At 42.5% G+C, this 16504-nt stretch overlaps 2 protein-coding genes across 4 annotated transcripts in view; both read left to right on the forward strand.

Annotated features, from left to right (window-relative positions):
- The first annotated feature begins 3234 nt into the window (after positions 1 to 3234).
- On the forward strand, positions 3235 to 13285 carry LOC139380196 (major facilitator superfamily domain-containing protein 9-like). 2 transcript variants are annotated; one of them, XM_071122653.1, is made up of 6 exons: positions 3235 to 3362; positions 6654 to 6741; positions 7198 to 7241; positions 8320 to 8449; positions 10194 to 10403; positions 11903 to 13051. In XM_071122653.1, the coding sequence occupies exons 1-6, from the start codon at positions 3294 to 3296 to the stop codon at positions 12805 to 12807; spliced, it is 1446 nt and encodes a 481-aa protein (XP_070978754.1). In that variant the 5' UTR covers positions 3235 to 3293; the 3' UTR covers positions 12808 to 13051. The 2 variants fall into 2 exon arrangements, with proteins under 2 accessions (XP_070978754.1, XP_070978753.1); XM_071122652.1 differs by lacking the exon at positions 3235 to 3362 and adding an exon at positions 4630 to 4925 and having other exon boundaries at positions 11903 to 13285.
- Positions 13286 to 14893: 1608 nt separating this feature from the next.
- Positions 14894 to 16504, forward strand: part of LOC139380593 (inositol polyphosphate-4-phosphatase type I A-like) — a 47111-nt gene continuing 45500 nt past the window's right edge. Inside the window, exon 1 of one of the 2 annotated variants that reach the window (XM_071123413.1) lies at positions 14894 to 15011. The gene's annotated coding sequence lies outside the window, so the exon portion shown is untranslated. The remainder of the gene's footprint in view (positions 15012 to 16504) is intronic. The other variant, XM_071123414.1, reaches the window with a different exon arrangement.

The following is a 16504-nucleotide window of genomic DNA, read 5'->3' on the forward strand; positions in this document are numbered from 1 at the left end:
TTTGTTAATAAAAACAATTAAATGTAAAAAAATACTGACTTGTATCACAGGTGACCTGGCTGAAAAACACATGGTTCAGGGGCAGAAAAATAAAAATAACAAATAAGCACTTTGCACAGAAGCACAAACAGAATAAAGCAAGCAAGCCTAACGTTGTTTGTTATTGTGAGAGCCATGGTCTAATAAGCTGAGAGATTTCCAGTGGGTCTCTTTGATCCCTCTGTGTCACTGTCAGGAGAATTTTCAATCCCAATGATAATAACTATCAATCAATAGCTTTGACCAATCCCCGAGGTTTGTAAGACCCTGGGTTTAATAATAATTAGTCAAAGACTGAGCTTATGCAAAAGGATAGTACAGTTTATTCACGAGAACGTTCTGAAGTCCACTATACAAAGACATCCATTTTATAGCGGCGCACATACATCCACACAAACAGTAGATATCCTACGCACATACATCCACACAAACAGTAGATATCCTACGCACATACTTCCACACAAACAGTAGATATCCTACGCACATACTTCCACACAAACAGTAGGTATCCTACGCACATACATCCACACAAACAGTAGATATCCTACGCACATAATTACACACAAACAGTAGGTATCCTACGCACATACATCCACACAAACAGTAGATATCCTACGCACATACTTCCACAGAAACAGTAGATATCCTACGCACATACTTCCCCACAAACAGTAGATATCCTACGCACATACTTCCACACAAACAGTAGGTATCCTACGCACATACTTCCACACAAACAGTAGATATCCTACGCACATACTTCCACAAACAGTAGATCTCCTACGAACATACTTCCACACAAACAGTAGATATCCTACGCACATACTTCCACACAAACAGTAGATATCATACGCACATACATACACACGAACAGTAGATATCATACGCACATACATACACACGAACAGTAGGTATCCTAAACACATACTGTATCATTACCCAGCCGACAAAGATTATGGAGACCGTGAGAAGCACTCCCTGTCCTCCCACAAGATTAGGGAGGCCGTGAGAAGTACTCCCTGCCCTCTCCCATATCTCTCAGTGGCCCCTAGCCAAGGTCGACAGCGAATTTTGCTCATATAATCTGTGTTTAAGATACTATAAATATATATTGTACAGATATATTGTTTTACCCTAATTCTGACAAAACTACACACATCATTAATGATACTTTTACTGACTAAAACTACACACATCATTAATAATAATTGTATTATTCGAATCAATTTCATACAATTATATGGTTTCTGGGTGGAATATTCTAATCATTAATTTAAACATATAAATTCCATTAACAGTCACTCTCCAGAGAGATGGAGATAACAGCACATCATACTGTTACTTTTTACATCATTAGTGCTAAGTGACTAGTGCTTTTTGATGTCGGTTCGGTTTTGGTTCCATTATTAAAAAATAATCACGGATTACGATTTTGGTTTCGATTATTTGGGTTGAATGCTGTATGATTTGATTACTTTATTATTTAATTCCGAGTCATCATCTCATCTTTATAGCGCTACTGCCTATACTGTCTGACAAAATCACTATTTGTTAGTTCTTCAAAATAAATAAGGCAAACTTGTAATTACATTTTAAGTCATTTAGCAGACACACTTATCCAGAGTGACTAGGGTTAAGTGTCTTGCTCAAGGGCACATAAACTGATTTTTCACCTAGTCATCTCTGGAACAAACAACTTTTTGGTTACTGGTCCAACGCTCTTAACCGCTAGGCTACCTGCCACTGAAAGCCGACAATCAATCACTAAGATCATGCATTTTCAGGTAGAGATACCTTGCGAAGCAACAGCTGCTCTCTATATCCCCTTACGATCACGCATTCTGCTCAACACATATCACTTCAAACACACCAACAGCTGTTTGCATTTTGGTACACAAGAATTACATTAATTTCCAATGAAATGCTGCGTTTGCCTTGCAGCATTGCGTTGCAGAGGCAGTTGCAGTACGTTCGGTGTGGTACATATGTTGGATTTATCGAACGTATGCGTCAAACGTAGACGGCTTGACAGAAATGGTAGCAGAAGGTAGCAGAAGGATGAGGAACTTTGTGCATACATATCCAGATGATATTGCATACTATTTTTTGCGCAATGACGCTGTCGGTGTGGCAGACGAAAAATAAATACAGACCGGACAAGTAGATGCACAATGGGTTATCGTCATTGTAGTTAATTACAACATTTTATGCGCTAAACAATGAAGAATATTGGCCTGTTGGAAACTACAACTCCCTACTACATAACAAAGTTATGGCTGGATCTGATCTATCTCCAGAGAAGCTGTGAAATGAGCGCATTGAGCTCACAGACATAAACGAATGAAATGGAATTCAAATAATTGAACCGATGTTGGTCAATTAGTTGTTTAAAAACCAAACAATAACTGAGATTTCGGTTAATTGCCAGCACTATACATCATACTGTTACTTTATTACATCATACTGTTACTTTATTACATCATACTATTACTATATTACATCATACTGTTACTTTATTACATCATACTGTTACTTCATTATATCATACTATTACTTTATTACACACAGACAGAGCACATTGGCGATCTCAGGCAACAGATTACATTTATGTTGGTCTTTAAAGCACTTCTCATCATGTAAGCCGACGGAGACTGATAGTTTGTACAGAGCTTATATTTGTGTATGCACCATACATTAGATAGTCTGCTGTGTGTCTCCCCTGCATGTTTAGTGTGTGTGTGTGTGTGTGTGTGTGTGTAGTTATTTGGGAACTATCAGTGTCTCAGCTGTTCAACACAGTGTACACAGCAGCAACCTGATATCCACACTCCACACCCCTTCAGTCCCGCTACACACCATGGGTAAACAAAATTCCACTAGACATACTGTCTATAAACAGAGGCTGACTTAGCTTTCCCACAGGGCGTGTGTGTGTGTGTGTGTGTGTGTGTGTGTGTGTGTGTGTGTGTGTGTGTGTGTGTGTGTGTGTGTGTGTGTGTGTGTGTGTGTGTGTGTGATCAGATCAGATCAGCTAACCTGATACCTTGGGAAAATCTCCATTGCATTTCCTTGATTTGTGCGTCATCTCATCTCCTTTTCAAAATCCATTGGACGAGAAGGTCCCTCTGACCTTTTCATCCAATGGGTATTGAGGAGGCGAGGAAAGAGGAGTCAGAGGATGCGGGAAATCAAGGAAATGCAACTAAGATTCTCCCCTGGAGAACTCAACCTCTGGGTCCCTGGGCCTGAAGAAGATGAGAATGAGGAAGGGAATGCCTTCATCTACCTGCTATGACAGTGTGAAATATGCCAGTGATAAGTCTGTAAATCCATATCTTCGATGAAACAGATGCTAGAAAAGTGGAATGCATAGTGAAAAGGGGCAGCATTTAATGTTCCAGCCGAGTCCAGTAGGTGGAGTAATAGCAACCGTAAAATGTTCCTACTTTTACCACTTACCCAATCACAGACATGCCTTTATTGTATGCTACAGTGTTATTGCATTTTATGAACAATCTTTCTACCTGTGACAATGTGGCTTTGTGCCAACATTGCACAGTCAGAACATGTAATTCGCAGCAAGTGCAACTCAATGGTAAATACCTGTAGTACACTGAAAATAATATTTGATAGACGTGTTTATTCTAGCCTTTTCTTAGTATGCTGGATCTATTTGTATATATTCAAGTTGACTGCCAGACAGTGACCACCATGCTGTAAGTAAAACACCTGGCTTTACCTGGAAGATTGCATGCCATGTCCCTTGGCTGTCAGACACATAACTTTATTTATCACACTACCTATTTAAGTAATGACTTAATAATTGCAAGCAGGTTTGTGCAGTGATACCAAGTGAGACTGAATGTATGCAGAATAACAAAGAGTCCCGAATATAACAATAGATACTTTCTATTATATTGTATATATGATTTTATATTATATTCTAGGCTGAGTGTCTTGTTCCCATCAGAGCTGTATGGTGCCCTTGTGACTGACAACTATATTAAAATACAGCGCTTGGCCTTATCTGACGTCAGGTCGATACCATCTGGTAGAGCTCTCGTTGCGCCAAATGGGAAGAGATGAGACCTCAGCAGCTCAAACATTTTTTTAATCCACATTGATTAAATGCAGGCTATTTTCTGTCGAATATGAAAATATTGGCAATTCATCAACAGAATGACTTGAGGTTCTCGGGAAGTTGAATCGAACAAGAACATCCCTGAAGAGAGCGATTATCGCACGGACCGGGGGGGTGTTCTTTGTTATGGCCACAGAGTTTCTACACCCATAGGCGCAACATCGCGAGACTTCCAGGAACTCTTGCGGAACAGACCAAACAGACTACACCGATGTTTGGGGTTGAGAAGTCAATGAAAGAAGTGAAAACATATTCCTTAGTTGTTAATCTTCTCGAAATCTAATTGCACAACCTAGATTCAAGGCAATATATTAAGTAGTATAATATGTTATGACTTCAATCTCGTGAAAGTGACAAACGTATAGCTTTTAAATGTCTTCAAAAAGTACTTTATATCGAAGAGGTGCCGTTTTTTTGATGGCGTGCACATGCGCAGTTCTGCAGGAGACGACCGTTAGACCCGATGACGTGTTTCTACGCATTAGTTTAGCTAGCCAACGTCGCCATGACATCGCCTACAATTGTGATCATGGATTTCTATTGGAGAAGCAGTTGTAGCCTATCTTCATACTGTACTGTCTTCGTTATGGTTGATCGGCATTGTAACAGCCAGTGAGCGCTTCCGCATTGACAATCGGTGAGCTGTCATTGCGGGAGAATGAATAACGCGAAATGTAGCATATTAAATCAGATACCAAGGAGACGAAAGCGGATTATACAATGTGTCTATGTGGTGGGGTTCATGGTAAGTGCAACATAACCTTTGTTGAACATGTGGCTACATTTGAGAACGTTTGGTATTGCTGTCATTCTTTCATTTCTTTCCTAAAAGGTTATAGAAAAGCAGTCACTTTGGACACAACCTTACGGTTGAGGCAAATGAGTGGCGATGACATCAGTTTATTGATCTGTTGGCTGTAGTCAATTGTACAGAGGCTACATCATGACATTAGGGGCTTTAAACTATGTAAAATATTATTCTGGTTTAGGCGGCTCCTTGCTCCATCATGACATTTGAGAACCTGACCTGCAGGCTACCACAAAATACATCAGCTGTATTAAACAGCCTACTCGATTGTTCTCCAGTCACTCAAATGCTGATCCAGCTATTTTAGAAGAGGCGGGTTGAGCCCTATCATAGCACTGTCAAAACAACCTGTCCAGCAGAATCCAGTCCTTGGAAATCTGAGTTCGCCTCAGAAGGATTTGTTATTCTGAGATGCTCAGGGTGTTCACAAGAACATCACACTGACTCTGTAAAACTCAGTAGGATAAACATAAATATCCTGTTGTACAGGATTAGATTGATGTAATGTTTATTTAATCTGATGTGGATTTTGGACTGGACACACACTTAGCATAATGTAAACTCACAGAACTGGAGTGACACAGATCATTTTGAAGACATTATATTGGGGAATGCTAAATGTTTTCTGTGTGTAATGCTATCCAGATAAAAGGAATGGAAGTGAATGCTGCAGAACATCTCATGAACATTCTCACCCAAAGAATATTCCCCTGTGAACGCTCTCTCTCTCTCTCACACTATTTATTTATTCAACATTTTAGTCATCTAGCAGATGCTCTTATCCAGAGCAATTAGGGTTAAGTGCCTTGCTCAAGGGCACACACGCACACACACCGTATGTTTGTGCCCAGTTTGAATACAGAAGTAGAGTTGAACTGAGGAGAATCAGTTAGTTTAATGGGTGGGGCTGTGAGACAGCAGGAGCTACAGTGTGACTTCAATCAAGTCTCTGGCAAGAGCCTCTCTGGAGATGGCCTCATAAATGCAGATTAACAGGTTCGGAGAGTGTCTATTTCTCTTCTCAGGCCCTGAACTCTCTCTGTTGCACACTCACTAAACATCAGGCTAGAAAAAACTGGTATACCCTAGGTCTCTAGCTGATCTCTCTAACTCCAGCCACAGAGCAGCCATGGAGATACCAGCCCATCCACAGAGAAGAAACTATCTCCAACACTGGTGGTTTGTCATGCAGTTGCTTCACTATGTTTGATTCAGTCATTGTCCTTTTGAATAAATCAGTTCCACAGACAAAACAACTGAATCTCTAATGCCTCATTACCCTGCTGAATATAAGTTGCAGCGTTTGTGAACCCCACCCTTTATAAACAGTTAGAACATTTTAAAGCAAGGGCACACACACATGCACTAACGTTGATGCATGCTGAATATTAGAAAGGGTGATTTGTCAGGCCGGTCACATTAACCCTTAATGTGACTGTGTTTTCATTGGCTATTGATAGGTCAACCTCTGATCATGATACACATCATTCAACTGCTTCCTGGATTTTTGTTTTTGGTCATTGTTTGTTTACGTGTCTATTTATTGTCTATGACAATGCAGTTACTGTAGCTCAACAGGGTTTAAACTGAATGTACACCTACTGCGGTCACTCAAGTCTTTGGTGTCATTCATCATTTTTTTCTTCTTCTCTCTCTCCTCACCAGGACCTGTTTGGGGTGAGCATGATCATTCCCCTGCTGAGTCACCATGTCAAGGCGCTGGGGGCCAGCCCCACCGTGGCAGGCTTAGTAGGTAGGTGGGATGATGATGATGATGATGATGATGATGTAATACATTAAATATGGAAGAGTTCACATCAGTGCCAAAGTTTGTAAGATGTTTTCATACAGTACATCAGACGGGGTGGTATAATTTAGCAGGAGCAGGCAAACCAATACATTGTAAAATTCATTTTAATGCATTAAATATTGCCAAATATTGTATGGAACAAAATGAAGAAGAGCTCTGAGGACATCAGGCATCGAAGGACGACAGATTAAGGAATGGCGTGTAGCGTAACTGTTTGAAATCACCAGCTGATATGCTCAATCATATGTCTATTATCATAACTTCATATCGCTGTGGGCGCTGATTGAGGTCACAGGGTCTGATAGTTTCTGCAACGCGGCATGCATTGTAGACTAGCTGTAATCATAAATGTCCTTCATGTGCCATAATCTGTACCTAATGCATTGATTAATGTTTCAGGCTCCACATATGGGATCTTACAACTCTTCTCTAGCACTATAGTAGTAAGTATTCTCTTGGTGTTCTGAAGACAAGTATTTGTGTTGTAGTACTGCATGCCTTGTGCTATACCAGTGTAATGCTTGCACACACACACAACCCTACCATAAGACCTCTCCCGACATGGTGTTTGTGTCATTTGTCAACATCTGAGGTTCTGATGGTACACCAGCAGTGGACTGGAGCTGGATGCTCCACCATGCCCTAACCATTAACACTCAATTAACATCCACACATTCCTCTGAATCCATGTCTCTTAACAAGGTTGACTTGTTACTGTACACTGAGTGAGGCCTTCTCTGAAGAGAGATCGAGATTCTCATAGTTGAGTTGTGTAAGGCACTCCTCCTCCATAATGGTCTCCTGAAATTGGTTTAAATCTCAGGGGTCATGAGACAAATTAAAGGAGGAGAAGGAGTCATTTGTGGTCCCAGTGAACAGACAGGCAGGGAGGGGTAGTGTGATGGGGGGGAAGAGGGAACAGCAAGGTCTCTATGGTAATCCTCACAGGCCACATCCAGAGCACAGCAAATTCAATTTACCCTGATTTCATTATATTGTCATTGTGTGCGTGTGTCCATTTCTACATGCACACTATCTAGTCCAGTTTTGTGTTATGTGTTTGCATGTGTAGGCGCACCTACGTGTGTGTGTGTGTATTTCTAGCTGTGCATAGAAGTGTGTGTGTGTCATTCATATATCAGTGTAGTGAGAGACTGAGTGGAGGTGCCTGGGTTGCTTGGCCAAGAGGACCAGGCTGTGGAATTCCTCTGTTTGGGGTCACCTGACCACTCACACTCATGTCCTCGTGTTACGACCTCAGAGAGAGGGGCGGGCTCTCATTATCTCATACATATGTCGTTTGTTGGGCAGCCAGGCTGCATCTCAATAGTTTTAAGTGGATTCCTTTCCTCGTCTACCTGGGGCTTTGAAGGAAAGAAAGCCAGTGCTAACCATTGAGATGAACACTGTATCCAGCAACATTGTGGAGATGTTTAATGCCTTGTGTTATTATGTGAGAAAATACTACTCTTTCCTATATGCCACTTCCCGTGATGTGTTGATGGCGGTTGTGATTGGCAGGGCAGCTGGAGTGACGTGGTGGGGAGGCGGTACTCTATGCTGACGTGTCTGCTGCTGAGTGCTCTGGGCTACGGCCTGCTGGGGATGTCCACCAGCATCGGCCTGTTTGTCCTGGCTAGGATCCCTGTGGGTGAGTCTGTCTGGGGGGGAAACGTCCTGCTTCAGAGGCTTGGGCCTTGAAAGAGCTCTACCGTTTATGTGAATCTTAATCACATGTAATGTTAAAACAAGAAAATACATTGATGTTCCACAAAGGGTCAATTTGATTGCACCGTGATGTCCACTACGTACATAAATACATACATTAAAGACATAATTCATCAGTAACATTCTGTTACACACAAATATAACAAAAATATAAATGCAACCTGCAACAATTTCAAAGATTTTACTGAGTTACAGTTCATATGAGGAAATCAGTCAGTTGAAATAAATACATTTGGCCCTGATCTATGGATTTTACATGACTGGGAATACAGATATGCATCTGTTGTTCACAGATACCTTTAAAAAAAGGTAGGGGCTTGTATCAGAAAACCATTTGCCTCATGCAGCGCGACACATCTCATTCTCATAGAGTTGATCAGGCTGTTGATTGTGTCCTGTGGAATGTTGTCCCACTCCTCTTCAATGGCTGTGCGAAGTTACTGGATATTGGCGGAAACACGCTGTTGTACACGTAGGTCCAGAGCATCCCAAACATCCTCAATGGTTGACGTGTCTGGTGAGAATGCAGGACATGGAAGAACTGGGGCAGTTTCAGATTCCAGGAATTGTGTCCAGATCCTTATGACATGGAGCCGTGCATCATCATGCTGAAACACAAGGGGATGGGGGCAGATGAAAAGGCACAACAATGGGCCTCAGGATCTCGTCACCGTATCTCTGTGCATTCAAATTGCCATCGATAAAATGCAATTGTGTTCATTGTCTGTAGCTAATACCTACGCATATCAAAACCCCACTGCCACCATTGGGCACTCTGTTCACAACGTTGACATCCGCAAACAACTTGCCCACACAACACCATACTACTCACTGTCTACCATTTGCCCGGTACAGTTGAAACCCAGATTCATTCGTGAAGAGCACACTTCTCCAGTGTGCCAGTGGCCATCGAAGGTGAGCATTTGCCCACTGAAGTCGGTTACGACGCCAAACTGCAGTCTGGTCAAGACCCTGGTGAGGACGACAAGAAAGCAGATGAGCTCCCCTGAGACGGTTTCTGACAGTTTGTGCAATACATTATTTGGTTGTGCAAACCCACAGTTTCATCAGCTGTCCAGGTGGCTGGTCTTATACGATCCCGCTGTTAAAGAAGCTGAATGTGGAATTCCTGGGCTGGCGTGTTAACATGTGGTCTGCAGTTGTGAGGCCGGTTGGACGTACTGCCAAATTCTCTTAAAACAATGTTGGAGGCGGCTTATGGTAGAGAAATTAACATAAAATTATCTGGCAACAGCTCTGGTGGACATTCCTGTAGTCAGCATGCCAATTGCACACTCCCTCAACTTGGAGACACATGTGGCATTGTGTTGTGGGACAAAACGGCACATTTTAGAGTGGCCATTTATTGTCCCCAGCACAAGGATCATCTGTGTAATGATCGTGCTGTTTAATCAGCTTCTTGATGCCACACCTGTCAGGTGGATGGATTATATTGGCAAACGAGAAATGCTCACTAACAGGGAAGTAAACAAATTTGTACACACAATTTGAGAGAAATAAGCATTTTGTGTATATGGGACATTTCTGGGATCTCTTATTTCAGCTCATGAAACATGGGACCAACACTTTACATGTTGCGTTTATATTTTTGTTCAGTTTAAAAAAAAATCTGTGTCGTGTCCTTTCCCTCTCTCTCTGTCCTCCAGGGCTGTTCAAGCACTCCCTGTCTATCTGCCGGGCCCTGCTGTCTGACCTTGTGTCTGAGGCAGAGCGCCCCCTGGTGATGGGACACTTCAATGCTGCCTCCAGCGTGGGCTTCATCTTGGGACCCGTGGTGGGGGGATACCTTACAGAGCACGAGGGGGGCTTCTACACCTCCTCCTTCACCTGTGCCGCAATCTTCCTCCTCAACACAGGTGGATGGGGAGAGGGGAGATGAAGGGAGGGAAGGGCAAGGAGAGAGGGGAGGAGCAGGAGAGCAGGCAAAGGGGGTGTAAGGCAATTATGTTGGTTTTCACAAATTCCCACCAATTCTACAACACACCTTAATTCTACGCACTTTGTGAATGTGAAAGAATGGGACAGGTGCAAGCAATATAGTGAAAATAAAATCAAAATGTATTGGTCACGTGCACAGTTTAGCAGATGTTATAGTGTGCAGCTGAATGCTTGTGTTATTAGCTCCTAACAATGCAGTAAAATGTCAAACAAGTACACAAGTTAAAAAAATTAAAACAAGAAATATCGTAACGAATCCAAATAACAACCAAAATAGCACTGTATCGGTAATCCAAATGCAATCTATACGTATATACATCGGATTAATTTACACAAGATATACTAAGAATGATATGTACTGCAGTAGATATATTAGAATGAGCCATGTCAAGAATCCAGTATATAAATAAATAAATATGGTGTGTACAAACAGTGTAACTAAAATGCAATGTACAGTAGTAGATGTTTAAAAAATATATATATATATATTTCACAAGGTAGGCCAGCTGAGAACAAGTTCTCATTTACAACTGCGACCTGGCCAAGATAAAGCAAAGCAGTGCGACAAAAACAACAACACAGAGTTACACATAAACAAACATACAGTCAATAACGCAATAGAAAAAAATCAATGTACAGTGTGTGCAAAAGTAGAGAGTTGGGAGGTAAAGGCAATAAATAGGCCATAGAGGCGAAATGATTACAATTTAGCATTAACATTGGAGTGGTAAATATGCAGATGATATAGAGATACTGGGGTGCAAAAGAGCACGAGGATAAATAGCAATGTGGGGATGAGGTAGTTGGGTGGGCTATTTACAGATTGGCTGTGTACAGGTAAGCTGCTCTGACCGCTGATGCTTAAAGTTAGAGAGGGAGATATAAGTCTCCAGCTTCAGTGATTTTTGCATTAGAATGAGCTTGTGTGAAAAACTGTATAAAAGAAACGGGAAGTGTCCAGTGTTTAATGTCTCTATAACATGGGACAGCAGTGTTGGCTGTGGGACAGCAGTGTTGGCTGTGGGACAGCAGTGTGGGACAGCAGTGTTGGCTGTGGGACAGCAGTGTGGGACAGCAGTGTTGGCTGTGTGTGATTGTGAGTGATTGTGAGTAAGTGTGTGTGTTGTTAGTATGGGAGTGTGTGTGTTAGTGAGTGTATATGTGAGTGCAGGAGAACTCATGTGCATGAGGTGTGTGATAGCTTGTGTGTGTGTTTTGTGTGAGTGAGTGTGTGTGCGCACCAACTGGCTGTTCAACAGTCTGATGGCCTGGAGATAAAGCTGTTTTTCAGTCTCTCAGTCCCGGCTTTGATGCGTCTGTAGTGTCTCTGCCCCCCGCCCCCCCAGATATTATCATACAGCAAATGCCTTGCCAGTCTATGTGCTTTCTAACCTTGTGTTTGTCGTGTTCCATCCAGGTCTGGTTTGGCTGCTTCCCTGGAGCGATGCGCTAACCCCACAGGCCAATGCTAACTACAACAGCAGCGCTAGTAAAGCCAGCTGCCACGTCAACGACAACCACGTCACCTCGACACAGCAAAACTCATCCCATGGCAACAGCAACAACCACACTACAGCGTCGGGGCCAGCAGTCACAGGATCGGGGTCTCCAGAAACAAACCAGAGGGTCTGGAGCTGGGACCTAGACTGGGGGGAGGTGTCAATGCTCCAACCTGCCTGGCGTCAGCTCTCCTCAGTGGGCTCCAAGATCCGCACGGTGGCCTCCTCAGACATGTGGGACCTGTTCCTGGTGCGTCTGCTCATGGCCATCGCCATTATGCTTTACTACAGCAACTTTTCTCTGGCCATGGAGGAGCGCTTCATGCTGAAGCCCAAAGCCACAGGTTATCTAATTAGCTACAGCTCTACCCTGGGGGCCTTGGCCGGCTGCTTGGTGGGGCCCGTCACCAAACTGTACGGTAACGACATGCCGGCACTGTTGCTACACTCTACAGTCCTCACGTGTTGCCTGATCCTGCTCTATGCCATGGCGCCGAGTGTCTGGCACGTGTTGTTAAGTTCCACTTTCTTCGCCATCTCCACGACCATCGGACGCACCTGCATCACAGACCTCGAGTTGCAGAAAGGGGGAGCTCACGCCAGTGGCACACTAATCGGGGCAGGGCAGTCGGTGACGGCGGTGGGTCGGGTGCTCGCCCCCCTGCTTTCGGGGCTGGCCCAGGAGTTTAGTCCCTGCGGGCCACCGAGTCTGGGGGTGGGGCTGGCGTTAGCGGCCGTCACCCTGCTGCTGGTAAGAGTTCCCAAATGGGACGGGAGATGCAAGAGGAAAGAGGCCAAACTTGATAAAACACACAGAGAGTGAGAGTGAATGAATGAGAGAGAGAGAAAGAGCACTGATGCGAAACTACCATCCTCAGGAGATGTCTGGTCTAAAGACAGCACTGGAGAGAGAACTGATACAGAACTGTTGGGGTTTGTTGTTGGCATGTCAGCGGGGTGTTTCGTTGTTTGTTTTGTAGCTGTTGACAACGGAGCCACATCTCCGCTCTGCCGTTCTGTTGGTTTGGTCTCAAAGTGATGACATCACAGCACCCTGAAAGGAACCGGGTCATCATCAGCATTGCTGTTCCCGCCCTTCAGTACACCAAACAGGTTTAACCGTGAACAAACACCTAGGCCAGCAGCCCTCTGTAAAAGGAGTGAGGGGGTCAATGCTCAAATAGACTAGCATAGGTCATCATGTCAATGGCACATACAGCCGTGTTAATAAAGCCTAGGAATAGTCACATTTTTATATATGTCTCTTGTGAGAGACAATAATAACATTAAAAAACACAAAATATAAATATAATGTACTCCTGCTCTTCCTTTATAACCACTACAAATAGTCCAGGAATGCCTTGAGGTTTCTTTGTCCTGAAAATGCACTTAATTTCCCAAAATGCTCTGTTTCTGACCTACCCTATGAGTGTGGGCAGCAGGTGAAGAACCTACTCTTACCTCTCTGGAGACGAATTCCATTTTCTTTCCCTTCTCACTGCAGTGTGTACTCATTCACCCTCCCTTGAGGGTTGCAAATAATTAGATTGGTGTGAAAATGTCCACACCAATCCAATACCTTTTAAATCCATTGTGGGGGAGTGAATGAGTATACACTTTGGGGAAAAGGGTCAAGCACTGAATTGAGCTTGAGTAAGGGTAGTCCACAGCCACAAATCTAGGATAAGCTTACATTCCCTAAATTCTAACCCATGTGGGGGGGAATACAATTATTTTTCAAAAAGTGTCTGTTGGTAACTTCAGCCTACTTCTTTTTTAACCACTGTTTACCCTCATTGCACTGCTTTTTAACAGGATCCTATCAAACTAAGGTATCAGGACATTTTCAATGTTTTCAATTTGTATATATTTTTTTGCTTTTAATTTTAAACCCCATAGTCCATATTGATTTTATTCAAATGAATTGATTTATCAGAAAGTGGGCTTAATTATCAATCAAATAAAACATTTGAATTATTATTTTGATATGACGTTTTCCTCTTATTTTGAATGGGGTTGCCCTTACAATGACCCAAATGCTACTGAATGTTATGAAGACAAAATGATTTTATTGAATGATAGATCAATCCAATTCTAGTATATCTAAACTTGTGAATGTGCTCGGTGAATGCCAACGACAGTTCCATAACTTCAGTTTTATGAAATGTTTTATTTGATGATGGATGACTGAATGTTCAAGTTTATGTGAGATTTCTTTCTCCTACAAGGTGGTTTTAGCTCTGTTACTATTGGCATCTCGATACGACTGAGGAAAATCAACACGAACGCCCCTCCAACTTGTAATTACTAGTGAGAAACTCGTCTATCATCTCGTTTTCAGCAGTTAAATACAAAGAAAGCCAACGCCATCTGCACCCATCTGCCTAGATGTACCTTTTTATTACTTCTAAACAAAATAACTTTTGGGGGTTCTCATTTACTTGCAATGGTGTGTTGGTTCTTGCTTGAACATTCGCTAAGATTATATTTGGTTGTGATCTTTGCAACAAAAACTATTTTGGATGCAGCAGTTGTTAGCTGGAATGCTATCGCTCATTGATATAGGCTGTAGCAAAATCTAGCCAAAGAGCCATTTTACTGGTTGAAGTTGGAAATGTTTTTAAGTATAATGCAGTTGATTTGGGATGATGACACAAACATTATATTGCCTGAAGAACAATACAATATAAACGAATAAGCACAATATTTAATATAATTCAGGCCTAAAGCAAATGTGGCACAAATGTGGAATCACAATTTCTATTTCAGTTCAACATCGCCACAATTTATGAAGCACGAGACTGCAGATGGAGCGCGCAAAAGCCCCACTGGAATGGATGGGCGGGCCTCGCAGCAGGGTTATTACGTAAAAATGTGTCACTCGGAGCATGGGGTAGGGCAAATCCTGTACCACTGCAGACTCCGTCGACTCAAGGAGGAACCGAGATGAGCATCACTAGGCTATCACATAAACTGCACACTTACCGTTTCAATACAGGGATGGTTACCCGTTACCCGTCTCATAAAGTAAGTATATTTAAATACGTATGCGTTTATCGCTGAAATGTATTAGGCTATATATTGACAGCCCACAATAAACACGTTATAAAATCGCTATTCTGTGATGTCAAATAAAAAAGGTCTGTTTGCATGACATGACCATCCCGTTGTTGCATATTTCTGAACAACGGAACTGCTCATTCATTAAGCACTACCAACAACGAGTTACCTTTGAATGAGCTTCAGAATAGCAGATTTCATCATGACACAATATTTGTTATTGTCGGAGCATCAGAGGAAATAACACTCATTGAGACTGGTGTAGGCCTAGTGCAATAGAATACAAATAACAGTATGATTGATTCAGGTACTATATTTATCCAATGGTGTATGTAGCCTAATTTCTTTATGTCTGCATCATACAGCCTACAGTACAGCCCTAGACAAACTGCGGGTGGTTTGTTGACGCCCGGATCAGTCTTACAAAGAGCAGCATCACTTAGGCCTACAGCAAAGGCAGTGAGTGGTATTGCGTGTGGTTGTATTTAACTGTGGGCTAAGTGACTGCATGAACGATATGTTTAAAATCATTATGTTCTGGAGAGGATTAGCTTTGATTTGTTTAATCATTAGCAGTTTATTTATTATGACAAAACAGCTATGTGTGTGCATGTGTGTGATGAACGCAGACTATTTAAAACCATTGACCCTAAGCAGCGCAAGGCTATATCTCTCAAGTCTTTATCATAGATCCTCAAGTGTCAGTAAAGCAGTCCACTAAGCAAGAATTTATAGCTTCAACATGATTAAAAGCTCCATGACCAGTAGTGTGTGTGTGTGTGTGTGTGTGTGTGTGTGTGTGTGTGTGTGTGTGTGTGTGTGTGTGTGTGTGTGTGTGTGTGTGTGTGTGTGTGTGTGTGTGTGCGCGTGCGAGAGAGAGTCTGACTCAGAACAACATAATTATGAAGATCAAGGTCTTGCTTCTTCATCTTCCTCCTCCTCATTAATATTAATAAAGGTCACTTTCTCATGCTGTCTGACAGTGTGGAAGAACAACCTTGTTGTCCAGGTGTAACAAGAGCTTCTTTGTCCTGGGTTCCTTCCTCATTATGTGTCTGGTTTACCTCTGAGACTGAGTCCCCTGAGTGTGCTCTGCGTCTCAAAGCCGCCATAAGGGGTGTATCTCAATGGTCTCAAGTGACCTCCTCTCTTAATATCTCTGTCTTTATCAACACTGATTTAAGAACATCTTCACAGTGCAGACACCTTCACAGTGCAGATGAAGGAAAGGATAGGAGAGTCATCTGTTTAGATTGGGATTTACACAAAGATTTATCTCCTCTATGGCTAAAGGATGTACTGGGTTGTTTGATATTAAACCTCAGCTTTTACCTGATCAATGATAGGGATTGATTGGTTAGGCCTGGGAGATCAGAGTCAGATCAGAGTTACCACCACCTACAGTACATTCTCCAACACATAGACAATATATCAGTTCTGTCAGGATTCTGTATCTATGC

Source organism: Oncorhynchus clarkii, chromosome 22 (genome assembly GCF_045791955.1).
Source record: "Oncorhynchus clarkii lewisi isolate Uvic-CL-2024 chromosome 22, UVic_Ocla_1.0, whole genome shotgun sequence".
Taxonomy (NCBI): Eukaryota; Metazoa; Chordata; class Actinopteri; order Salmoniformes; family Salmonidae; genus Oncorhynchus; species Oncorhynchus clarkii.